We start from the raw sequence: 26,019 nt of genomic DNA, 5'->3' as shown, positions 1-26,019 counted from the left end.
TGGTCCTTCAGCAAATCTTCCTCTCGTTCCCAAGTGGCTTCATCCTCCGTGTGGTGGCTCCACTGAACTTTGCAAAACTTGATAACCTTGCTGCGGGTGACTCGACTGGCATACTCTAGAATCTTAACTGGTTTCTCCTCATAGGTCAAATCACTGTCCAACTGAATTGCTTCCAGTGGTACCGTATCCCTCAGCGGTATGTCAGCCATCTCTGCGTGGCACTTCTTCAACTGGGATACATGAAACACGTCGTGAACTCCTGACAGTCCTTCGGGTAATTCCAACTTGTAGGCTACTTCTCCCATATGTTCCAACACTTTGTATGGGCCTACAAAACGTGGTGCTAGTTTTCCCTTTAACTCCAAAGCGCTTAACTCCTCGAAGTGGTGATACTCGAAGGTAAACTTGGTCTCCGACTTCATAACCTGTCTCCTTGTGTTTAGAGTCTGCATAACTCTTCTACCTGGATTGAGCTACCTTTAGTCTGTCGCGAATTAATTTCACTTTCTGTTCAGATTCCTTTATCAGATCCGGTCCAAACAACTGGCGATCTCCAACTTCATCCCAGGACAATGGGGTCCTGCACCTCCTTCCGTACAAGGCTTCGAAAGGGGCCATCTTCAAACTGGATTGGTAGCTGTTGTTGTAAGAGAACTCTGCATATGGCAAATTCTCATCCCAACTAGATCCGTAATCTAGCGCACAAGCTCTTAGCATATCCTCCAAGATCTGGTTGACTCTCTCAGTCTGTCCATCTGTCTGCGGGTGGAAAGCTGTGCTAAACTCTAGTCTGGTTCCCAAAGTCTCATGCAACTGATTCCAGAACTTTGAAGTAAACTGGGTTCCTCTATCTGATACAATGCTCCTTGGAACTCCATGCAGACATACGATCCTGGTCATGTATATCTTTGCCAACTTTGCACTGGTATAGGTAGTCTTCACTGGAATGAAATGAGCTACCTTTGTCAAACGATCGACTACAACCCATATCGAGTCGTAGCCTGAACGTGTTCTAGGCAATCCTGTAATAAAATCCATGCCTAGCTTATCCCACTTCCATTCGGGTATCAGCAGTGGTTGTAGCAATCATGCTGGCTTCTGATGCTCTGCATTCACTCTCTGACATACATCACAAACTGCTACATACTCCGCAATATCCTTCTTCATTCCGGTCCACCAGAAAATATCCTTCAAATCCAAATACATCTTGGTATTTCCTGGGTGAATCGAATATGGTGAATCATGGGCCTCTTGCAGAATTAGCTTTCTAATCTCTGGATCATTTGGTACATAGACGCGGTCTTCAAACCATAGGGTATCGTGCTCATCCTCACGAAATCCCTTAGCTTTTCCTTTGCTAATTTTCTCCTTAATAGAAGCAATCTCCTTGTCAGTCCTTTGGGCTTCTCTGATTTTATCCATCAATGTAGACTGAATCTCCAATGCTGCTACATAGCCTCTCGGGACTATTTCTAAACATAACTCTCGAAGATTTTCGGCTAACTCCCTTGGTAATTCTCCCGTCATTAGGGTGTTGACATGGCTCTTACGGCTTAATGCGTCAGCTACTACATTAGCCTTTCCGGGGTGATAATGCAATTTCATATCATAATCCTTGATGAGCTCCAACCATCTCCTTTGTCTGAGATTCAACTCCTTCTGTGTGAAAATATACTTCAAACTCTTATGATCCGTATACACCTCGCAATGGTTTCCAATCAGAAAATGTCTCCAAGTCTTCAGTGCATGCACTACGGCTGCTAACTCCAAATCATGCGTAGCATAATTCAACTCATGAGGCTTAAGCTGTCGTGAGGCATATGAAACAACTCTCCCTTCCTGCATAAGCACTGCTCCAAGTCCTCGACGTGAAGCGTCGCAATACACCTCATAATCCTTGGTCTGGTCTGGCAAAATCAACACTGGTGAAGTAACCAAGCGTTTCTTCAACTCCTGAAAACTAGCCTCACATTCCTCCGTCCATATGAACTTGGTATCCTTCTTCAACAACTCGTCATAGGCTTCGCAATCTTTGAGAAATTCTCAATAAACCTCCGGTAGTATCCTGCGAGTCCAAGAAAACTCCGGATCTCTCCCACGGTGGTTGGTGCTTCCCACTTGGTCACGGTATCAACTTTAGTGGGATCTACTGCTATACCTTCTCCGGATATAACGTGTCCGAGAAATCCAACTTCCTTCAACCAAAACTCACATTTGCTAAACTTGGCATATAATTGGTGTTCTCTGAGCTTTCCAAGAACCAAACGCAAATGTTCCTTATGCTCCTCTTCATTCTTCGAGTAAACCAGGATATCATCAATGAACACTACGACGAACTTATCCAAGAACTCCATAAACACCTTGTTCATCATGTTCATAAAATATGCAGGTGCGTTAGTCAGACCAAATGACATAACGGTATACTCATACAGCCCATACCTGGTGGTAAAAGCCGTCTTGGGTATATCCTGTTCCCGAATCTTCAACTGGTGGTATCCTGATCGCAGATCGATCTTGGAAAATACCTTAGCTCCTTGCAATCGATCAAACAGATCATTGATCATCGGTAGTGGGTACTTGTTCTTGATGGTTACTTCATTCAATCCTCGATAATCGACAACCATCCTTAACGATCCATCCTTCTTCTCCACTAGAAGTACTGGCGATCCCCAGGGTGAAGAACTTGGGCGAATATAACCTTTATCCAGTAACTCCTTAATTTGCTTCTTAATTTCCACCAAATCCTTTGCAGGCATCCTATATGGTCTCTTTGATATTGGCCCTGTGCCTGGCAATAGCTCAATCAAAAACTCAATATCTCTATCCGGTGGCATGCCTGGCAACTCTTCTGGAAATACTTTGGGGAAATCCTTTACTACTGGTACTTCCTCCTGCACAACTCATGTTAAGCAATTTACTTGAGTCCTCTTTGGCACATGTCGGGATACATCCTTCTCCCTTCTAGGGTGGTAAGCAAAATTGACTTACTAGCACATTCAATATTCCCTTCTTACTTTGATAACCAATCCATGCCTAATATCACATCCAATCCTTGGGATTCCAATACTATTAGGTCTGAGGGGAAAACATAGTTACCAATCCTTAATGGTAACCGATCACACCATAGACTAGCCGTATATTCTGCTCCAGGCGAGGTTACTAACATGGGTGACCTAAGGGCTTGGGTTGGCAGTTTATACTTATCCACAAATCCCCTGGATATGTATGAATGCGATGCACCAGTATCAAAAAGAACGAGTGCAGTAAATGACTTAACCAAAAACTTACCGATTACTGCATCCAGCTGTTCTTCAACCTCCTCCACACTAACGTGGTTCACCTGTCCCCTGTTGAAAGGGTTCGGCTTCTTCCCAGAGCTTCCATTGCCATTTCCATTTTGATTCAGGACATTCATGGCATAATGTCCGGTCTTCTGGCACTTAAAGCAAGTGACTTGGCTCAGGTCTTTCTTGGCTGGGGTTGATGGGTTGGTACGGTTCTGGCCGTTGCTTCCTCCATTACCATTACCATTCCTGGGGCCATTGTGATTGTGCGAGCTACCTCCTCCATGGGTATGCTGAAAATGTCCTCCCGGTCTAGGGGTAAATCGTGGCTTCTGCTGAGCTCCTGAATTGTACTTTCCTTGTGCATACTTCCTCTTGCGATTTTCAATTTGCTGCTGCTTCCCTTCAATCATAAGAGCACGATCTACCAACTCCTGGTAGTTGTTGAAGGTTGCTACCATCAACTGCATGCTCAACTCATCATTCAGTCCTTCCAGAAACTTCTCCTGCTTAGCTGCATCCGTAGCAACGTCATCTGGGGCATAACGTGCTAATTTACTAAAGTCCTCCACATACTGGCCAACTGTCCGTCCTCCTTGGCGCAAGTTGCGAAACTCTCGCTTCTTCAAGGCCATAGCTCCTGCTGAAACATGGGCAGTTCGAAAAGCCTGCTGAAACTGGTCCCATGTGACAGTGTCGACAGGGAAAGTGGCTGTGAAATTCTCCCACCATGATGCTGCGGGTCCTTCAAGCTGATGTGCGGCAAACTTCACCTTCTCCGCATCTGTGCATCCTGCTGTGGTCAACTCTCTAGCTGTCTTGCGGAGCCAATCATCTGCTACTATCGGCTCGGTGCTACTGGAAAACACCGGCGGATTCAGCCTAAGAAAACGGGCTAAGTGATCAACAGTGGTGGTGGTGGTGGTGGGTTGTTGTTGTTGTTCCCCTGATTCTGATTCTGGACTAGCAACTGCATCAATGTGTTCTGCTGCTGGATCAACTGAGTGAGCTCCGGTGGAAAGGTAAATCCGGGGTCACGTCTCGGAGGCATCTGAGGGTTTAGAAAAGATGAGATTTAAGAATAGAGGGGGTCTAAAGAGAAAACACTACCCATATGCACATGAGGCAAAAGCAAACAATTCACTTCATTCAATCAAACAAGGGCATACAATCGATCTAACTATCGCAAAAGTGCTCGGACTACTGTATTTACATGGTGGACTACTACTACTGATGAGGTGGTCTACTAGAAATATTCTTCGGTTGCAGACTCCATGATATCTGCTCCGGCTTCATCAACATAGTCATCATCGCTATCATCTAGATCCGAGTCGGTGTCGTCGATGATGATGTAGTCTTCCGGGCGAATCTCCTTGGGTTCTTCTTCTTCATCTACTGGTGTAGGGCCTCCCATAAATATCCCGATCTTCATTGTTAGGTCGGCATTCTTATCCACTAATACTTCAATTTCTTCTTCATAATCTTCACGTGTAGCCTTGAGTTCTTCCTCCAGTTCCTTGATTCTTGTCCTTGCCTTCTTCAGGTCTATCATGTCGGCGCACATCTGGTTCTCCTGACGTCGAATGTGCTGGTTTAATTCCTGGATAAAAGCTGCAATTGATCTATCCTTTCTAGTGTTGATCATCTCCCAGTGCTCATCTCGGCGCCCACAAATCTGGTAGATAGTATCCTTGAGATCATTGCGGTAGACTTCTCCAATGCGTCCCATGGCGATGTGAGCTGCCATGCTCTTTCCTAGACTCCAAGTTGGTGCATCAAAAGAAAACTCTATGGGCTCAATGACTGGCATGAACGTCCTTCCTGGAACTTGAACTTGAATCATCCAGCGCTCTTCTTCAGGTAAAGTGGCGTTGTAGGTTCCGGTGAAGCTTGGTACTCCTATGTTCAGGTATCTAGTGACTTCCTTCAAGTGACGTCCAAAGGGTGTATCTTCATCCGGTTGCGTGAACTTGTTCCTTGCATCCGCCATCCTAAAGAGTAGAAAAGATGAGAGGTCAGAAGAGAAGAGAGTGAGTAGTGATCTAGGTATATAGCTTAGTGGTCGTGTCCTACAGTCAGCGTGTGCTCTGATACCATCTTGTAGCGACCAGACCTCAGACGGTCCAATCTCTATGCTCCGGTGTCATCCCTGGATCAGTAATGCTGACACCACACAGTACTTGAAGGATTTATAACAGAGTAGCAATCACACACTTATTACATCGTGTGTCTCAATAGAGAACTTATTACAATAAATATGGCTTAAGGCCATCTAATAACGATAACAGCGGAAGGCTTAGAAGATAAGTGAGTCCATCAACTCCAACGGCATCACTAAGTATAGAACCACGACCTAAAACTCCTTAATCATCATCTGAAAAGCCTGCAACATTAACGTTGCAGCCCGAAAATGGGTCAGCACGTGGAATATGTTGGCAAGGTAACACATAGAGAGTAATGGAATGAAACAGCTATACTATATGCATATTTGGCTGGTGGAAAGCTCTATGGTTACAGTTTTGCGAAAAGCCAATTTTTCCCTACTGCAAAGGAATAAATTTATTTAACTATCATGGTGGTTGTTAAACATTGAGAATGGTTGACAACATTCTCAATCCCAATTAAACATCATTAATCAAACTCGTCAAACTTAATTTTATAGTAACATGTTGAGATTCACATGATAATCCAAGTACTAGATACTCAAGGTGTCCATGACCGGGGACACGGCTAACCATGATTAGTTTATACACTCTGCAGACGTTTGCGCACTTTTCCCCACAAGACTCGATCTCCTCCGTTGGATTTCTCGCACTACAGGGTGTTTGAGAAACGGATGACCGAGACATAGTCTTTCAGAAGCGCTGGCACCTTACGATCGGGTAGACCGTACCCCCTACATCCCCTACATCTGCTAGTCTACCACCGTAAGAGTTCACACAACTTAGTCAACTATGCTTGAGCCCATAATAGCTTGTGGATGCACACGGAAGTTTCTAGCATGAATAATCTCATGATCCCTTTGAGCCTGGGTGGCGGTCCAAAAGAAAACAGGCAATCCTGGAATACCCAGGTACCTCAATCCACCCAGATGTGTATTTAAGTTGCCACCTTAGATAAACCATTGATTTAAAGAAATCTCACATCTGTCATGGATATCACTCACCCAATCCACGTCTACTAGCAAAGCATAGCAATAGTAAGCAAACGTAGAAGTAACTCCCAAGGTTAGATAATAAATAGGTAATAGGTACTACCTCAACTACTTCCCAAACCCACAATTTAATTAGATCCTAATCATGCAATGTGTAGAGATTGATCTAATGCAATAAAACTGGGTAGTAGAAGGTATGATCAAAGTGTTACTTGCCTTGCTGATGATCCGGGAAACCTAGTGATTCGAAGTAACAAGCGGCGCACTCCGGGTACTCTATCGCAAACAAACAAGCATACAATAAGTACTCAACTAATGCACAGGTAAAACTCAAATAAGAGATCTAACCAAAAAGTTCAACTTAAGAACTCCAGTTGGCAAAAAGAATCAAATCGAACGAAGCAATGAAAGACAAACGACAAAAGAAAAAGACTTTGATTACTATTCTGGATCTAGGGCAATTTTTACAGAAACAAAAACTTGTTTAAGTTGGTTAAACGGAAAGAGGGTTTCGAGACGAAACTCCAGGCGCTTGAATCGCCTGATTCCGATAAACTAGCGAAAAGTTATACTAAAACAAAAGTCGGATCAGAAATCGCGATCAGAAAAATCGCGGATTTAATCTGAGAAAAAGAAAGCGACGAACAGTTTAACGAATGAATGTTCGTTAACTGGATCTAAACGACGAACATGTTCGTTAAAACGAACGAACGAGCGAACGCTCACTAAATAGACTAAACCGAAAATAAAACCGATCTAAAAAACAAAATCTAAAAAAAATAAACCGCGGCTTTTAAAAAAACCGGGCGGTTTTATAAAGAAAACCGCCGGCGGTGGCGGCTACCTCGGGCGGCGGGTCGTCTCCGGTGAGCGGGCGAGGCGGCGGCGGCGGCTCCGGCGAGAGGCGCGGACAGCGGCAGCGGCGGCGCGGCGGCGGCTAGGGTTAGGGTTAGGGCGCGGGTGGGCTGGTGGGCTGCGCCGGGGCTCGGCGGCGCTATTTAAAGGCTGCCCCGGGCGGAGTCCCGCTCGGGTATGGCCCGGAGTCGGTTCGGACTTTTTAAAAAATCATCCGCGCAGAAAAACAAATAAAAGAAATACTAAACGGACTCCAAAAATTCCGAAATAAATTTTCCCCGGCTTCTAAAATCAAGCTGCACAGGATGAACATTTATTTGGGGCCTAAATGCAATTTTCAAAAACGCGCATTTTCCTAAATTCAAATAAAATAGCAAATAAAACCAAAAAAAATCTTATTTGATTTTTTTATTAAATCCTCAATATTTCTTTACTTTGGGAAAGTCATTTTATTCCCTCTCTCATATTTTTGTAGTAGAAATTATTGAAGATAAAATAAATAAAATCAAATGATCCTATTTTCAAAATTTGAGACAACTCAAATATGAAAATAACGAAATCCCCAACTCTCTTCGAGGGTCCTTGAGTTGCGAAAAATTTCTAGGATCAACCAAAATGCAATAAATATGATATGCAATGATGATCTAGTGTATAACATTCCAAATTGAAAATTTGGGATGTTGCAGTGATGATTCTCCATAGTCACTGCCACCAAGCTATTGGAGCTTCGTGATGAACTATAACATATCAGGGATAGACATGATGATCCTTGAGCAACTCGCGATGTTTGACACCGCGAAAGTAGAAATCAAGTAGGAGCATCAATTGTTGATGGTTAAACCACTAGTTTCAAGAAGGACAAGGGAAAGAATGGATACTTCATGAGACGGCAAATCAATTTCTGCTCTAGTGAAGAAACCCAAGGTTGAACCAAACCCGAGACTAAGTGCTTCTGTAATGAGGGAACGGTCACTGAAGCAGAACTACCCTAGATACTTGGTAGATGAGAAGGCTGGCAAGGTCGACAGAAGTATTTTTGAATATACATTATATTATTGTGTACTTTACTAGTACTCCTAGTAGCACTAGGGTAATAAATATCGGTTCGGTTGCTAAGTGTTAGTAACTCGAAATAAAGGCTACGGAGACTAGCTAAAGGTGAGATGACGATATGTTGGAAGTGTTTCCAAAGTTGATGTGATCAAACATCGCACGCTCCCTCTACCATCGGGATTGGTGTTAAACCGAAATAATTGTTATTTGGTGTTTGCGTGGAGCATAGACATGATTGGATTATGTTTATCGCCACACGGTTATTCATTTTAAGGAGAATAATGGTTACTCTGTTTATTTGAATAATACCTTCAATGGTCTTGCACCTAAAATGAATGGTTTATTGAATCTTGATCGTAGTGATACACATGTTCATGCCAAAAGATATAAGATAGTAATGATAGTACCACGTACTTGTGGCACTGCCATTTAAGTCATGTTGGTGTAAAATGCATGAAGAAGCTCCACGTTGATGGATCTTTGGACTCACTCGTTTTTGAAAAGATTAAGACATGCGAACCATGTCTATTGGTAGATATGCATGAAGAAACTCCATACAGATGGATTGTTTGGACTCACTTGATTTTGAATCACTTGAGACATGCAAATCATACCACATGGGCAAGATGACCGAAAGACCTTGTTTTCAGTAAGATGGAACAAGAAAACAACTTGTTGGAAGTGATACATTTTGATGTGTGCAGTCCAATGAGTGCTGAGGCACGCAGTGGATATCGTTATGTTCTTACTTCACAGATGATTTGAGTAGATGCTGAGTATATTTACTTGATGAAACACAAGTCTGAATTATTGAAAGGTTCAAGTAATTTCAGAGTGAAGTTGAAGATCGTCGTGACAAGATGATAAAATGTCTATGATATGATCATAGAGATGAATATCTGAGTTACGAGTTTGGCACACAATTAAGACATTGTGGAAATTGTTTCACAACTAATACCGCCTGGAACACCATAGTGTGATGTTGTTTCCGAACATCATAACTGCACCCTATTGGATATGGTGCATACCATGATGTCTCCTATCGAATTACCACTATCGTTTATGGGTTAGGCATTAGAGACAACCGCATTCACTTTAAATAGGGCACCACACAATTCCATTGAGACGACATCGTATGAACTATGGTTTAGAGAAACCTGAGCTGTCGTTTCTTAAAAGTTTGGGGCTGCGACGCTTATGTGAAAAAGTTTCAGGCTGATAAGCTCGAACCCAAAGCGGATAAATGCATCTTCATAGAATACCCAAAAATAGTTGGGTATACCTCCTATTTCAGATCCGGAAGCAAAAGTGATTATTTCTAGAAACGGGTCCTTTCTCAAGGAAAAGTTTCTCTTGAAAGAATTGAGTGGGAGGATGGTGGAGACTTGATGAGGTTATTGAACCGTCACTTCAACTAGTGTGTAGCAGGGCACAGGAAGTTGTTCCTATGGCACCTACACCAATTGAAGTGGAAGCTTATGATAATGATCATGAAACTTCGGATCAAGTCACTACCAAACCTCATAGGTTGACAAGGATGTGTACTACTTCAGAGTGGTACGTAATCATGTCTTGGAAGTCATGTTGCTAGACAACAATGAACCTACGACCTATGGAGAAGCGATGGTGGGCCCGGATTCCGACGAATGGCTCGAGGCCATAAAATCCGAGAGAGGATCCATGTATAAAACAAAGTATAGACTTTGAAAAGAACTACTTGATGGTCGTAAGGCTGTTGGGTGCATATGGATTTTAAAAGGAAGACGGACAATGATGGTATGTGTCACCATTAAGAAAGCTCGACTTGTCATTAAAATGTTTCCCGACGAGTTCAAGGAGTTGACTACGATGAGACTTTCTCACTCGTAGCGATGCTAAGAGTCTGTTGGAATTATGTTAGCAGTTACTGCATTATTTATGAAATATTGCAGATAGGATGTCAAAACATTGTTTCCTCGACATTTTTCTTGAGGAAAGGTTGTATGTGATACAACCAGAAGGTTTTGTCAATCCTGAAAGATGATAACAAGTATGCAAAGCTCCAGCAATCCTTCTAAGGACTGGAGTAAGCATCTCAGAATTGGAATGCACGCTTTGATGAGATGATCAAAGATTTTGGGTTTATACAAAGTTTATGAGAAACTTGTATTTCCAAAGAAGTGAGTGGGAGCACTATAGAATTTTTGATGAGTATATGTTGTTGACATATTGTTGATCAGAAATGATGTAGAATTTCTGGAAAGCATACAGGGTTATTTGAAAAGTGTTTTAATGGAAAACCTGGATTAAGCTACTTGAACATTGAGCATCAAGATCTATAAGGATAGATCAAAATCGCTTAATAGTACTTTCAAACGAACACATACCATGACAAAATTTTGAAGGACTTCAAAAATAGATCGGCAAAGAAGGAGTTCTTGGTTGTGTTATAAGGTATGAGTATTGAGTAAGACTCAAGACCTGATCATGGCAGAAGAGAGAGAAAGGACGAAGGTCGTCCCCTATGCTTTAGATGTAGGCTCTAAAGTATGCAATGTTGTGTACCGCACTTGAAGCGTGCTAAGCCTTGAGTCAGTCAAGGGGTACAAGTGTGATCTAGGAATGGATCACAGGACAACAGTCAAGGTTATCCTTAGTAACTAGTGGACTAAGGAATTTTCTCGATTATGGAGGTGGTAAAAAAGTTTGTCGTAAAGGGTTACGCCGATGCAATCTTTGACACTAATCTGGATGATTCTGAGTAGTAAACCGGATTCGTATAGTAGAATAGTTATTTGGAATAGCTCCAAAAAGAGCATGGTAGCTGCATCTACAAGATGACATAGAGATTTGTAAAGCACACACGGATCTGAAAGGTTTAGACCCGTTGACTATAACATCTCTCACAAGCATAACATGATCAAACCCAGAACTCATTGAGTGTTAATCACATGGTAATGTGAACTAGATTATTGACTCTAGTAAACTCTTTGGGTGTTAGTCACATGGGGATGTGACCTTGAGTGTTAATCACATAGCGATGTGAACTGGATTATTGACTCTAGTGCAAGTGGGAGACTGTTGGAAATATGCCCTAGAGGCAATACTAAATTAGTTGTTATTATATTTCCCTGTTCATGATAATTTTTTTATTATCCATGCTAGAATTGTATTGATAGGAAACTCAGATACATGTGTGGATATATAGACAACACCATGTCCCTAGTAAGCCTCTAGTTGACTAGCTCGTTGATCAATAGATGGTTACGGTTTCCTGACCATGGACATTGGATGTCATTGATAACGGGATCACATCATTAGGAGAATGATGTGATGGACAAGACCCAATCCTAAGCCTATCACAAGATTGTGTGGTTCGTATGCTAAAGCTTTTCTAATGTCAAGTATCATTTCCTTAGACCATGAGATTGTGCAACTCTTGAATACCGTAGGAATGCTTTGGGTGTACAAAACGTCACAACGTAACTAGGTGGCTATAAAGGTGCACTGCGGGTATCTCCGAAAGTGTCTGTTCGGTTGGCACGAATCGAGACTGAGATTTGTCACTCTGTGTAACGGAGAGGTATCTCTGGGGCCACTCGGTAGGACATCATCATAATGTGCACAATGTGACCAAGGAGTTGATCATGGGATGATGTGTTACGGAACGAGTAAAGAGACTTGCCGGTAACGAGATTGAACGAGGTATCGGGATACCGACGATCGAATCTAGGGCAAGTATCATACCGATAGACAAAGGGAATTGTATACGGGATTGATTAAATCCTCGACATCGTGGTTCATCCGATGAGATTGTCGTGGAACACGTGGGAGCCAACATGGGTATACAGATCCCGCTATTGGTTATTGACCGGAGAGTCGTCTCGGTCATGTCCGCGTGTCTCCCGAACCCGTAGGGTCTACACACTTAAGGTTCGGTGACGCTAGGGTTGTAGAGATATTAGTATGCGGTAACCCTAAAGTGAGATCCCGGACATCACGAGGAGTTCCGGAATGGTCCGGAGGTGAAGATTTATATATAGGAAGTCTAGTTTCGGCCATCGGGAAAGTTTTGGGGGTAATCGGTATTGTACCGGGACCACCGGAAGGGTCCCGGGGGTCCACCGGGTGGGGCCACCTATCCCAGAGGGCCCCATGGGCTGAAGTGGGAGGGGAACCAGCCCCTGGTGGGCTGGTGCGCCCCCCATGGGCCTCCCCCTGTGCCTAGGGTTCCCACCTGACTAGGGGGGCAAGTCCCCTTGGCCGCCCCCCTGGAGATGGGATCTCCTAGGGCCGGAGCACCCCCCCCCTAGGGGCCCTATATATAGTGGGGGGAGGGAGGGCAGCCGCACCCAAGTCCCTGGCGCCTCCCTCTCCCTCCGTGACACCTCTCCCTCTCGTTGGTGCTTGGCGAAGCCCTGCCGAGATCCCGCTGCTTCCACCACCACGCCGTCGTGCTGCTGGATCTCCATCAACCTCTCCTCTCCCCTTGCTGGATCAAGAAGGAGGAGACGTCTCTCCGTTCCGTACGTGTGTTGAACACGGAGGTGCTGTCCGTTCGGCGCTAGGATCATCAGTGATTTGGATCACGGCGAGTACGACTCCATCAACCCCGTTCTCTTGAACGCTTCCGCTTAGCGATCTTCAAGGGTATGAAGATGCACTCCCTCTCTCTCGTTGCTAGTATCTCCTAGATTGATCTTTGGTGACACGTAGGAAAATTTTGAATTATTGCTACGTTCCCCAACAACAATCACGCTAAGGCAGGACCGCGGGTCAGGGTCTCGACCCGCGGGCCTTTAGTAAGGCAAGGTGGAGAAGTAGAGGTAGTGTACGGGGGATGGTTAAAGGTTTTGGTTCCTTGGTCTAGTCATGCGCAGAGGTAGCGCATGGACGACTTGGACCAAGCGATGCTATGGGCAAAGCAGTGCACCTCTGATCAAAGGTAAATGTGATATCACTCCTAGCTTTCGGGTTTGAAAGTGTGTCGTGTGGGTTCTCCTCCGAGACATGGTGTAAGATCCCATGTTATGTTGCTCTGTCGCCAATAGATTTTGCAAATAAAATTTGGTTTTCAACAAAATGGGTTAAGGGAAAATATTTTACCTACAAAGTATTTTGAGCTAATGTCTCGGTGGTCGTAGCCGTTCCTGATAAGGTTTTTCCTCTTGAAAACTTCATGCATCCACTTTTCCCCGGCAACTTGCAAAGTACGTATTTTATATGTACTCAACTCTTATGTTGTTTTTCAGAATAAGTGAGTTATGAGAACTTCGAGGAGATAGAGAATGGTACTTATGATGAGTCTGGTCATCTTAGGGCCTGTTCTGGAACTCTCCCAGCTCCACCGAATCCACGATTTCAGCTTCTGGAGCGAGCTCCTCAATTCACCCAGCGATCAAAAAACGTTTTGGAGGGACGCTGGCTTCTCCCTTCGCTGCAGCCCAGCTGGGAGGCAAAAAGCCTGTTAGGCTCCCCATTGGGCTGGCTAGAGGCAGCCTAGATGTGCAGCCCAGCTCACCTTGTGGTTTGGGCGAGGGGGCTCGGCCTCCGGGCTGCTGCTCCTGGCTCCGGCGTCAATGGCGAACTGCTGAGTTTGCCATTGTCAAGGGCTCGCTGCTCCAACCTGGTGCCGGGACGAGCGCCACTGAGCAGGGGATCCGGCCGGCGACAGGGGGCGGCGCGACTAGCGGCGGCGAGGGTTCGAGGAGGGAGCAGAGGAACGAGAATAGTTCGAGTCTGGGCTTCTCTGTTCTGTACGCGAGCCGTGCAAGGAGGGTGTGCACGCCAATCGTTTTCCTGGGCGGTGGTAAAGCGCTGTAAATACAAGGAACTCCAGATTCTGTCAATTCGTGAAGCTGGGTTTTCCTCGCTCCGCAAAAATGCACTACGGCCCATCCCAGCTTCGCTATTTCAGCTTCTTGGAGCTAATGCGTTCGGCTTCGTTTTTCACCTGGAGTTTGGGAAGCTCAGAGTTGGAGAGTTCCAGAACAGGCCCTTAATGACTTCAATTATTTTGAAGTGGAGTGTGATTATGAGGAAGTCGACAATCAATGCTATGAAGAGTAGATGCCCTCCATGGTTGGTCTAGAAGGCTCGTACTAGGAGCGGGTGGCGTTCTATCCGCTTAGACTTAGTCGACACTCGAGGTGTCAATGTAATAAAAGCCTTCTTACTAATGGCGGTTGTTTCGTCTTGTACATGATATTCTCATCCTTAACTGATCCTGACACAATTCTAAAGTGATGGCTTCCATTATGCCTGACTCTGTGAAACGTAACAGGGCGTCATAGCCATCCACTTTTTTGCAATAGAGATTAGTGCCTTTCTTAATGGCAAGCAGCCCACATACGTTCCCACAATAAAAGCAATCGAGTGCCCTCATAAAATTCACTTGAATTATACTCCAACACGTACCGTAGAAGTGGCCCGTAAACCCGTCCAGCCCAGGAGCCTTATCCGGCAACATCTATTTGATAGCGTTCTCAACTTCTTCACGGGAGAAGGATATTTTAAGATGGGAAAGATCACACCACAACAACTTCATAGAGTCTAGGTCGAGCGTGAAGGCCCATTCCAGCACTTCCCCCAGGATGTGGGTGTAGTAGTCATCGTTCATCGAGCAGAGCTGCAATTGGGTCCTGGCCCGTATGTGCTCATTGTTGTGCATGGTTTTGTATGGATTTGGGGAGAATAAATGAGGCGTGTGGATGTGGAGTGGGTCTACTCGGTCACCTCTAGAGGATATGAGCCCGGGCGCGTCCACGGTCGCATAGGGCTCCAAATTAGATGACCATGACTGTAGTATTTTACTTACTGCCTTCTTTGTTGGTTTTGTTTTGTGAGGGGGATAGTATTAATTTCCTTTGCTGGACCATGAACACGCAAAAGTTGTGACGCGAAAACATGTCACATTTTGCATCTGGGTATAAAAAAAGGCTCGGAGCTGAAAAGGTCACATCACATTCGTGCAGTACGTAGAGTTACCTGCACCTTACTATTACCTACTGTACTTCCACCTGGACATATCAGACAGTGCAGCGCAGGGGGTGAATACGTAGACCCTTTATGACGCATTCATGCACTACCTCACCTGCCAAATTAAGCGAGAAGGGGAAACCTGTCACGTCCAGCACAGAAATTACTGCGTACCCTCCCTCCCTCCCTCTGCATGTGGGCCAGGTGCTGCCCTAAAATTCAGTCCCCCTTCCCTCATCTCCTCTGGTTAGGGCATGTACAATGGTTGATAAGGTAATCTTATCTTATGTCTTGCATGTAGTTTAGAGATGACAAAAAATATTGTCTACAACGGGTCATCTCTTAGCCTTATCTTCAATAACTAGTCATTCCTAAAAATATGGTGACACATATTGTGCTAAGAGATCATCTCTTGTCTTTTCTTAAATAAGAGAAGACAAGCCTTTTCTTATGAGTTCTCTCTCCTCCACCTCATCATTTATCCTACATGGCACTGCTAAAATAGCACCATTGTACATGCCCTTAGTAGAGTACCACATCTTCCTCCCCCGACCGGTCTCCCACTCCCCTAGTCACTTTTGCGGGAGGCCGCCCATGGGGATGGGGGAGAGATCTAGACAGACAGAGGATGAAGGACTTCGCGCTAGACGGGGTCTCTCTGGGTGGATCTCCGGCCGGGCCCTTGCTAATCTCAGATAATCGACCGACATATATGCCGCCGGCCAGACGGATCAGGAGGAGGCACGGCGCTCCCCGGCCGGCCGCCCGGACTGGTACGTACGTATATATGCTTCTCCCTCCACGAGCCCTTTAATTTCTGGCTTTGCGCTCGCTCCGGCGCGTGGATCCATCCATCCATCCCATCCCATCCCATCCCACCCCATGGGTCGTCCGTGTGTAGACTTGCGAGCTGCAGATCGAGCGAGTCCAGTCCAGACCCCACGCGCGAACCTAGCTACCCCAGCTCCTCTTTCCGTCGACTGATTGGGAATTACTGGATCCTAATTCTACCCCTGCTGCCAGTGTTCGCCGATCCACAACACGTCGATCCATTCCCGATTCGGCTGCTATCTGCTCGATCTATACAACGTCCGCCCGCACAAGAAAGAGTCTGACGGATGCACCAGCTGCTGAGCTCGATATACAAAAGAGAGACATAGAGTGAAAGAGTGACTAGTGGCTATGAGGGTGTTTGGATACGTTTTAGTCCCATGACTAAAAGTAGTGGGACTAAAATTTGCTAGCCTCACCCATGCTTGGATCTAAATACTAAAGAGACTAAAATCAAGTTATTGAGCATTTATTATCCTTCAAACCCTCCAATCCAGAACTCGCATGTGTTAAAGGAGAGGAATTAAATGAGGAGAGAGAGGGCTAATACATATTTTAGTAGGTTTCCTATGACTAAAAAAATTTAGCCTCAAGACTAGTCTTAGCCTCTCTTTAGTCAGGGGTGCTTGGAACTTTAGCCTCTAAAAGAGACTATTTTTAGTCAGACTAAAAAAAGTCCCTTGGATCCAAGCACCCTCTATGTCGTACCGTACCATACTCGTTCCTGTTCGGACTCCGGATAGGTTTTTTTTTTGCACGGCCAGAGGAATCCATGTACTCCCTCCGTCCGAAAATACTGTTGGAAGAATGAATGTATCTAGATGTATTTTAGTTTTAGATACATCCACTTTTATCTATTTCTCCGACGAGTAATTCTGGACGGAGGGAGCATATGTAAGAGCAATTCTAACAGAAAAGGCCCTTTGGTTCATGGGTGTATATACACCTGATATGGGCGGGTTCATGTCCCAATTCTAAAAGGTTCTCTCACAAGAGATCGATCCTTTCAAACAGTTTTAGGCCTCTTTTGGTTCATAGAATAGGATTATCGTAGGAATAAGAATCTTATAGGAAATGAGATGATATGTATCTCAAATCCTATGAGTAGGAATAGGAAACAAGATGTCATTTGGTTGACACCAAAGGAATTTTTTCATTGAGTCTAGGCTCATTTTTATTTTCCTATGAAATGTGAAGGATAGGAACCAATCCTATGAAGGAATAGGAATCCATTCCTATGAACCAAATGGCTCTAAAGGAAGAAATCCTATAAGAATCATATCCTCTAGAATTCCTATGAAATTCCTCCAAATCAAAGGAGGCCATTTACAATGTGCAAAGTCACCACAGGGGTCAGTGGTGGATGCCTCGAGCACCACCTAGAGTGGGCGCACCCGGTCTGCCTCGGTGGTGGCATATCATCTTTCGAGGAGGCATTCTCCATCTCAAAGTGGGAGGACTCGTCCTCTTCCTCGGCATTCGCAATGCCAGCGGTGACGGCCCGCCTGGCCTAGGCGGCTCCCTGTCATCTTTGAGGGCGGACGACACTGCAATGCGGGGTGTGGAGCCCGACACCAATGCCTTCTTCATCGTGAGGTTAAACTAGCGGGATATACCGCTTCCCTCCTCATGGGCTCGATCGCATGACAGGGGCAGCGGGGGATGGTGCGGGCGGGGGCGAGCGATGGCTTATATAAGCACAAGAGGGTGTGAAAACATATGAAAGAGATTCGCATACGACTGGCACTGGGTGGGATTGCTTGGGCTTGGGGGCAGAAGTCGGTGATAGAGTGCACTGTAAATTCCCTCCCCAAGCTCTAAATATAAAGGCTAGTCTTTTTGAAAGTGCCCTTCTAAACTTTTAGATGATAGAGTTGGTTTTAAGGAATGTACGAGGTTTGCTCTAAAAGTTTAGCTTGGCGTAGTTCTAAAAGAAGGATTGCCTCTATCCCTAAAAAAACTTAGTGCCTCTTTGGTTCATGTGATTTTAAGGGCTCCTTTGATTCGAATGTATTTCATAGGATTTGGACGCTTATGAAATTTTCCTAGATGGTTGTTTGATTTGGAGGATTGGAATCTTTGTGGCTTTTTTCATAGGAATTCCTTGGCAGAATTCCTTTGTTTTGGAGGAAAGTTAACTTTGTTTTTCTTGTGCTATCAAACACTCTTCCTTCTAAGGGCCTCTTTGATTCGTAGGATTTTCAAAACATAGGATTGTAGTGTCATGTCCTCTTGAATCCTCTAGGATTAGACAACTATGAGAATTCAGATGAAAGGGTGTTTAATACATAGAAAAATCAAAGTATTTATACTAAGTGGTTTGAGTGAATAGAAAATTTTCTCCAAAACATGGTACAAACGAATCTTAAGGAAAAGTTCCTCTGGATTCTGACCACGTGAATTAAACAACCAACATAGAAAAAAATATCTTAAGAATCAAAATCCTCCAAAGTTCCTTTGAAATTTCTTCGAGTCAAATGAGCCATAAACTTCTGTAGTTTTGTAATCCTATAGGATACAAGAGTTCATGACACTTATTTATGCGCCTTTTGTATTTCCCCGAGTCAAAGAGACCACTTAAAGGTAGGAACACGAAAAAACGCAGGAATATGCATGATGGGAAAATGCATGCGCATAATATAGGAGTTCGTTGTAAAAAAATCGGAAATACTAACGTCCACACGTGTGTCAGTTTTGTAACTCGCCCATACGCGTGGATCATCGTCCAGTGCATTTTTCACGAATCTTGACACATTGAGGCAGAATTTGCATGCCACGTAGGACGGGGCTAATGTGTGGGCATTGGAGAGTTTACTCACACGTCCCGCACCACGTTGTTTGATATCGGTATACCTAGCCATGGGCAGCCCGGCCCGGTCAGCCCGGCCCGGCCCGACCTTGTCCATGGGCCGGGCTCGGGCCTAGGTTTTGAGCCCGAAGCCCGGGCCGGGCTCAGGCCCGTCGATTTCGCCATTTAAGGAAGAGGCCCGGCCCGTGGCCCGAGGCCCGACGGGCTTTTAGTGTGATGGGCCGGGCTCGGGCGCAATTTTTAGGCCCGACGACCGGGCCGGGCCGGGCTCGGGCCTGGGTTTTTTGCGTCGGGCTTTGGTTGGCCCGGCCCGAGGAATGGCCAGGTATAGATATCGGCGTCCTACATATTTGTGGAGCGTGGAAAAACACATAGTACGACAAGTAGTCAGTTAGTTGGGCTTATAGTAGCAATCATCATGCTTTCCATGATGTTGGTTGCCGTACATGTGTATGATATACTGTTTTTGATCAATGAATAGAGACGTGAGCCATGTCTATCATATATCGTTTTTGATTGATGAATAGCGCAGCGAGTATGTTTTTGAAGGTTTCAGCCGTTTACATGGCATGATACTCCTCACTGAACTGTACATTTGTGTCTTCAAAAGCAATTCGCCTTCTCACCGAATTGAAAGAAAATGTTTTTGAAGGTAACATACAGAGTGCAAAAGCTACATCATATATTCTGCGGAAGGATTACTTCTTTTTCAAAAGAAAAAGGTATGAGAATGGCCGAGGCCCCGTTCATAGATTTCAGAACATGAGTTTCTGAATTAATACCCTAACCTGACTTGCATGATGGTTGACTCTTATGGACAAATGAAGCTCCTCAGCGTTTTGTTTTGAGCAAATGCCAGGTGAAGATTGCTCAGATACTCAATATGTTAGGATCATTTTGACTATAATCCTCTTTCACTTGTCGCCCAAACTCCTCTGTATCTCTTTCTTTTCATAAAATTATAAATAGATGTTTGCAGTGGACGAGATGATACACAAATTACAAAGAAAGAGATGCTTGAACCCAAGACCGTCAAGCGATAGATGTTTGCAGTGGACGAGATGATACACAAATTACAAAGAAAGAGATGCTTGAACCCAAGACCGTCAAGCGTTACAACTTACAAAAATGTAGCAGCATTAAGCCCTACAAACTTTTTTTCTTGAATGGCTATAATCCCTACCAAGTTGATAATATGTCCATGTTATCTCTCTCTTCATGGTCGCACCAAGTAAAAAGAGGAGAATATGGCCACCAAGTAAAAATTGAAATACCGCAAGTCCCAACCCATGTATAAACACAAATCAGGAGCTCCTTATGACACATCATCCTACACTCGTTCAGTTACAATAACTTATTGCACCGATTCAGGCATAATTTCAGTTAATATTAAAGATACATATGCTTCGGTTCCTTCCTTTACACCCTGCATGTCACATGCATCACCTCTTGCCACACTCTAAAAAGAACTTATCGCCATACACCTGAACCATATAGTAGACAAAGACCAAACGGGAAATGCATGAGAGCTAGCTCTCAGATGCCACAAACCCCTATATGAATATAGTATTAAAAAAATACCAGAAATTTCAAAAAAAATCTGTGATTTGGTGATATCAAACATGGTTGCCCATTTTACCCCTGCAGTTAGTTTCATGAGGAATGGATGCCCGTGGTATTCGTGGCGACGAAAATACGGTCCAACATACGATCCATCCAAACAGTTTTTTTCTACACAGAGAATTTTTTTTTGACTTTTTTACCAAGAATACCAAGGGCACCCATTCCTCACGAAACTAAACACCCATTTTGATATCCCCAAATCCCAGATTATTTTGAAATTTCCTGGTATTTTTTTATACTATATTCGTATAGGGGTGTGTGGCACCCGAGAGCCACAAATCCACATCCAAGACCAAACAGATTAGTTTGTGGTTCTGTGTTGGATATATAGATTCCTTTCACATAAAACAGTCATCATCACTGTCCAGCTCCTCAAAGTGAAAAATCATCTCATCATGTCCACCCAAGTAGCCACCGCCCGAGGGATGCCTAAGCTCCTTTGCTCGATCGTCACACTCAACACAATGACCTTGTTTATGTGTGGAAAAAAAATGTATATATTAGCACATAGATGACTAGTGAAAAAGCATGGAGATTCCACCCAAGCATATAGTTACCATAGTCGTTTTCTTCCAAAGGAGTGCAGCAGACAACATCCTCTTCCTGTGTGCAGTCAGGATGCATCTCAGCAAAGAACATAGTAGGTTTGCCATCTGAACCTTTCACCAGAAAGTTGGAGTGCACATATAGTGCTCCACGTCCATAGACTTGGTTCCTCTCTTTCTCTTCCACGACTTCTAAATCAGTGAGCTGAAATAGAAACGACATATGTTAGTATAATAGATTCGGTCAGCAGCAAATCGCATGATTTGCATCCGTAACCCGCAAAACACTTAATTAGGGTGTGATGTTCTAGCCAACCTTGAGTAGTTAAAACAATGAACTACGACAGCCGTTTAGTTCCATATAATAACCCGAACACAACTTAAGGTGGTTAAGCAAAAACACAAGCAAACATAAATACTCTGATTATGATTTTTTGCATGCCTGCATGTTGTTTCGCTTGGCATATGTGTTGAGCGCTATGACCAAGCCCTTGCGCTTACGCTCCTGTCTGCGTTCCGTCAGCTCCTCAGGGGACGGCGACTTGGGGCTGAGGCTGAGCTGGCGCTCGGCGGCAGCAAGCCAAACATCACCGAACTCCTGGAGAGTATTTGATGATGGGCTAGAAGTGAAATCATCCCCTTTGTGCAGTCTGGCAAAGCCGTCACTGCATGCATGGAGTAGAGAAATTAAGGTGTAAGCACAATGCAGTTGAGGTTGCTTGAGCAAACTAGAAGGTATATGACGATTAAGAATGATCCCTAAATAAAGTATTTTATATTACTCCCTCTGTCCCAGAATATAAGAACGTTTTTGACACTAACGTTCTTATATTTTTGGATGGAGGGAGTACTACACTTTACCAAACTGGCTGTTATAATGTAAAACGTATAATGAATAAAATATGCAGTGCAAGTTTTACCCCCCACCCCCTATCCGAAAATGCAAGGCTTATTTAGTTGGAAAAACGTTATTGTGCTGACGTTGGCTGGGAGAGCATGGAAAAATCAAACATTTTTCATGGCAATCTATATTGTCGAATAACAAATTCCTTTAGCAGCTAAAAGCACGGCAAATCCTGGCAAAAAATTGCACACCAAAGAGCATATATGATGAACAAATAGTGTCTGCATACGTAGATCCAAATTTCTCCATAAACACAAGAGGTTGCGTTGGCCGACGACATGGCCACAGATGGATCGACCGCTCCTGCATCAGATCTGATATATAATTAACAGCAGGAATTAGCGAGACCCCTGAACAAGATGTGCACATGGAGATGGGAGGGGAGGGGAGGGGGCAAATCCCCACCGGTTGAATCAGAGGGACGACGTTACCTGTAACTGGAGAGAGAAAGGGAGAGGGCGGGTGGTGAAGGAAGGAGTAGATCGCCGCCGATGAGATCAAACCGCCTCCGCCGCCGAGAGATTTGTCCTTTTGCTCTTTTTTTTTGGGAGAGAGGGGATTTGGTCTTATCTACTCCCTCCGTCCCAGTTCGCAAGGCAAAATCTCAAAAACTATTTGTCCCAAAATCTTTCACCCTCTAGGCACATTTGTATTCAATTTGGCACTAGTAGTCCATCAATGTTTGCATGCGAAAGCTGATCCACTCCTCTTTCACCGTGGGAAACCACTCCATTAAATCTGCATGCACCACAACACTTACTCCTGTTCCCACGCTGCATGCACCACAATTCTAATGTGTGTTGGAGTACTTCCTCTCATCTTCCTCTTCCACAATGCAGTGTGAAACGGTTACTGTTTTGCATGCCGAAACTTGTATAAAATGGCAACGTATGTTCCTCCTCTTCCCACACATTCAGTTCATTGCCTCATCTCCCCCCAACTATCATGGACGTGGAGGGCATGGAGGAGGTCTGTGCCGAGGTGGGGGAGGCAGATGCTGAGGTAGAGGAGGCAGATGGCGAGGTGGAGGAGGCAGATGGCGAGGTGGAAGTCACACAAGGCGAGGTGGAAGAACTTGAGGATGAATTTGAGAGGATTTACACAACCATTCAAGATCTTTTTCAGAAAGTAGATCGTGGAACGAATGTCGGAGCTGGTGATTCAAGGTTCTCGGCTAGGGTAAGGTACATTCGCAACACCAATCTTGCGATTGGACGGAGGACTACGTTGGAATCTTCATGTGATGGATGCTTGTTCCCGGCAATGTGCCGTAACTATGGTGTTCGAGGTGATTCTTCGATATTCCGTTGTCTAGCTTGCTCCTTGCCGGTGCCAATGGACGTGGTACCTTGTGATGTGTGTGGAAATCCACTTCTCTGTGACGACTACTCGTGCAAGGACTGCACGACGATTGTCGGAGTAGGTGAAGATGGTGTGTGTTCTCGTTGCGGTCGCAACACCACTGCAGTTGCCGAAGATGAGAATGCATTTGTGGCTGACATCGAGATGAATTAGGGTTTATGTTGAGGAAGAAATAGCCATGTCTCTTGATGTGTGAAGATGGTGTGTGTTTTATGAATCATGATCTTGTTGCACTGGAATTTATTTTCGAATTATGAATCCTGATGTGAATCATGGAATGAATATTGCAGTTGTTATTTGTGATCTATATATTGTGAGGATATTGCAATGGTTATTTCCGTTTATATTGTGAGTATGGAGTACTGAAAATACTTGTCTCACGTATTCATCTAAAATGACCACAACATTTGTACACCATGCTTTGAGAATGTGCAGTCATGGGCGGGCATTGTATAGTGAGCACGACCAATTCTTGTGATCACATGAGTTTTGTTGCTGCGATTAAACAACAAAGTGCAATTGTTCCAGTGATAAACTAAAACACTCGTTCCTCCTAAGGTGAGTTCAAATACTCAATGGCAGCGTCAACATAATCTTTATCAATCGTCAGACGGACTGACAGTAGACCTAGCCTCTCTAATGTTTTTTTCTTCATGTGAGGTGTATCATAGTGCATCGACCCCTTGTGCTTAATAATTTCCCTCATACAAGCTTGATGGCTTAACCAGATTCTATTAAGCTTCCGATGTGAGTACTGAGCAAGGCTTTCATTAACCTATGGAACAATTGAAAAAAATGAAGTTAGGTCGCTGTGCACAAACATTAAGAAGTTGCATAGCTAAAATGGAGTGCTACCTTCTGAACAATCTCTGCAAGGGTTTTGGGCATTTTCCTATGGAACATAGATTGAATGGAGGCAAACCACCCAAGATCAAGTATGTTACAGTCAGGTGAATTTGGTGGTTGATTTACAATTCTGATATCCCAACCTCCCTTTGCCGCTTCCATTGCAAAAATGGGATCATTTGCTAAAACATGAGTTCTTGCATTGTCTTGCTGAATGTACACGGTGTTCCATCTATCACTCTCAGGCCATTTTTCCTTTATAGCAGGCAGTACATACTGCACAATTTACTCCCTGCTTTTGTTCCTATCCACCGAAGATGAAGGCTTGAGCTCCCATTCTCCTCTCCCTCTACATTGAAAGAAAAAATATGTTACTTTAGCAAACGAATTTCACACTTGATGTAGATCATGCTTAAAAAACATCATGGTAGTTTACCTGTTAGCACTCTTCTTTTGAGCTTGCACCCAATCAACAAATGCCCACACACCTATTTTTCCATCAAACACACAATTTCCTTGAGAATCATACCTTGGCCTTGCCATAGCCGACAAGAACATGATCTGCTGGATGTGGTTTTTATGTTTGCATTCTCTTTTTGGTGCTTCCTCTCTATGACTCAAGTACATTTTCTGTGTCTTCCTTGTGCGGTAGAAGATCTTCTCATCCAAATGAACCTTGTTAAAACTAGCTTTAAAAGTGGGATTGTCCTCCAATGAACTTGGCTCCAAATTCTCAAGGCAATACGCCACACGTGCCTTCTTGTTGGCTTCAGTTAATGAAGGTTTCAGTTCATTTAAAACTCGTCTCATTACCTTCTCCTTCAACCTAGACAGAAACAAGAAAAGTTGATCATGATTTCGGTCATCATCGAAATGTAAGAACTAATTCTTTTTTTTTCATACCTGCGGTGAACTGTGCTTTTGGACATGTTAAGTCCAGCAGCAACTTGTCGAATTGTGGTCCTCTCACCAGGTGGAATGGCTTCTAATGCCTCAATATCCAAACTCATTTTCTTCCTTCCCGTTTTTAACTTCAAATTGTTCTTGATAGAGTTAACGCCACCTCCTGTCTTCGTTTCATTCCAAATCCTACTCACGCACCTCCGAGAACAATTTGCATCACGTACAACAGAATCCAAAACCCCATTTTTTAACCTTCCACGCTCTCCATTTCGAGCAAGCAGCATAGCGTAAATATTACGCTTGTCTTCGACAGTGTACTGTTCTCTGTTATTCTTGTTAGCCGAAGCATCTGCACACATGAAAACAAATCATAAGCACAAACCAAATATGCTGCTACTAAACAAAACTGAAAACAAATCATGATTGAGTTGTAGATGAAAAACCTACTCAAATCAATCTCTTTTGCAGAAGGTGCTTCTACATGTTCCGGCCGTGGAGGATACTCGTCAGCGTTCTCAAAATTTGGATTATATCCAGCGCCATGCCAGCCGCCTTCTCTGCCGTTAGTAGATGCAGCAAACTCAATGGTACGGTCTACACAGCAAAAACAAGCAATTCAGAATCCATATAGCTGATCTTATGTACGGCCAAACAAGAAGAAAAAAATACGGTCACAGAACAAATTATTCCTAACGAAACATAGCGTCTCTCATGCTGTGGCTGACGAAGGCCTTTTATTCTTCACTTCACACAATCGATGGAGAGCTAAGATCTACGTACGTACATTACACGGCTCACAGATCCTGACTCCCCAAACTGAAAGATAGTTCAGAACGAAACAACATAGAAAGAACTAAAACAACAGCAAAACAGTAAACAGCTATAAGGAAGGA

General features: G+C 44.1%; 1 protein-coding gene across 1 annotated transcript; it reads right to left on the bottom strand.

Moving 5' to 3' along the window:
- Positions 1-24,322: 24,322 nt before the first annotated feature.
- Positions 24,323-25,124, bottom strand: LOC123147539 (uncharacterized). Its single transcript, XM_044566811.1, has 2 exons — positions 24,660-25,124; positions 24,323-24,572 (listed from the first exon to the last, which is right to left on the bottom strand). The coding sequence occupies exons 1-2, from the start codon at positions 25,031-25,033 to the stop codon at positions 24,509-24,511; spliced, it is 438 nt and encodes a 145-aa protein (XP_044422746.1). The 5' UTR covers positions 25,034-25,124; the 3' UTR covers positions 24,323-24,508.
- Positions 25,125-26,019: the final 895 nt, after the last annotated feature.

Source organism: Triticum aestivum, chromosome 7A, assembly GCF_018294505.1.
Source record: "Triticum aestivum cultivar Chinese Spring chromosome 7A, IWGSC CS RefSeq v2.1, whole genome shotgun sequence".
Classification (NCBI taxonomy): domain Eukaryota; kingdom Viridiplantae; phylum Streptophyta; class Magnoliopsida; order Poales; family Poaceae; genus Triticum; species Triticum aestivum.
This window is presented reverse-complemented; position numbering and strand designations above follow the sequence as displayed.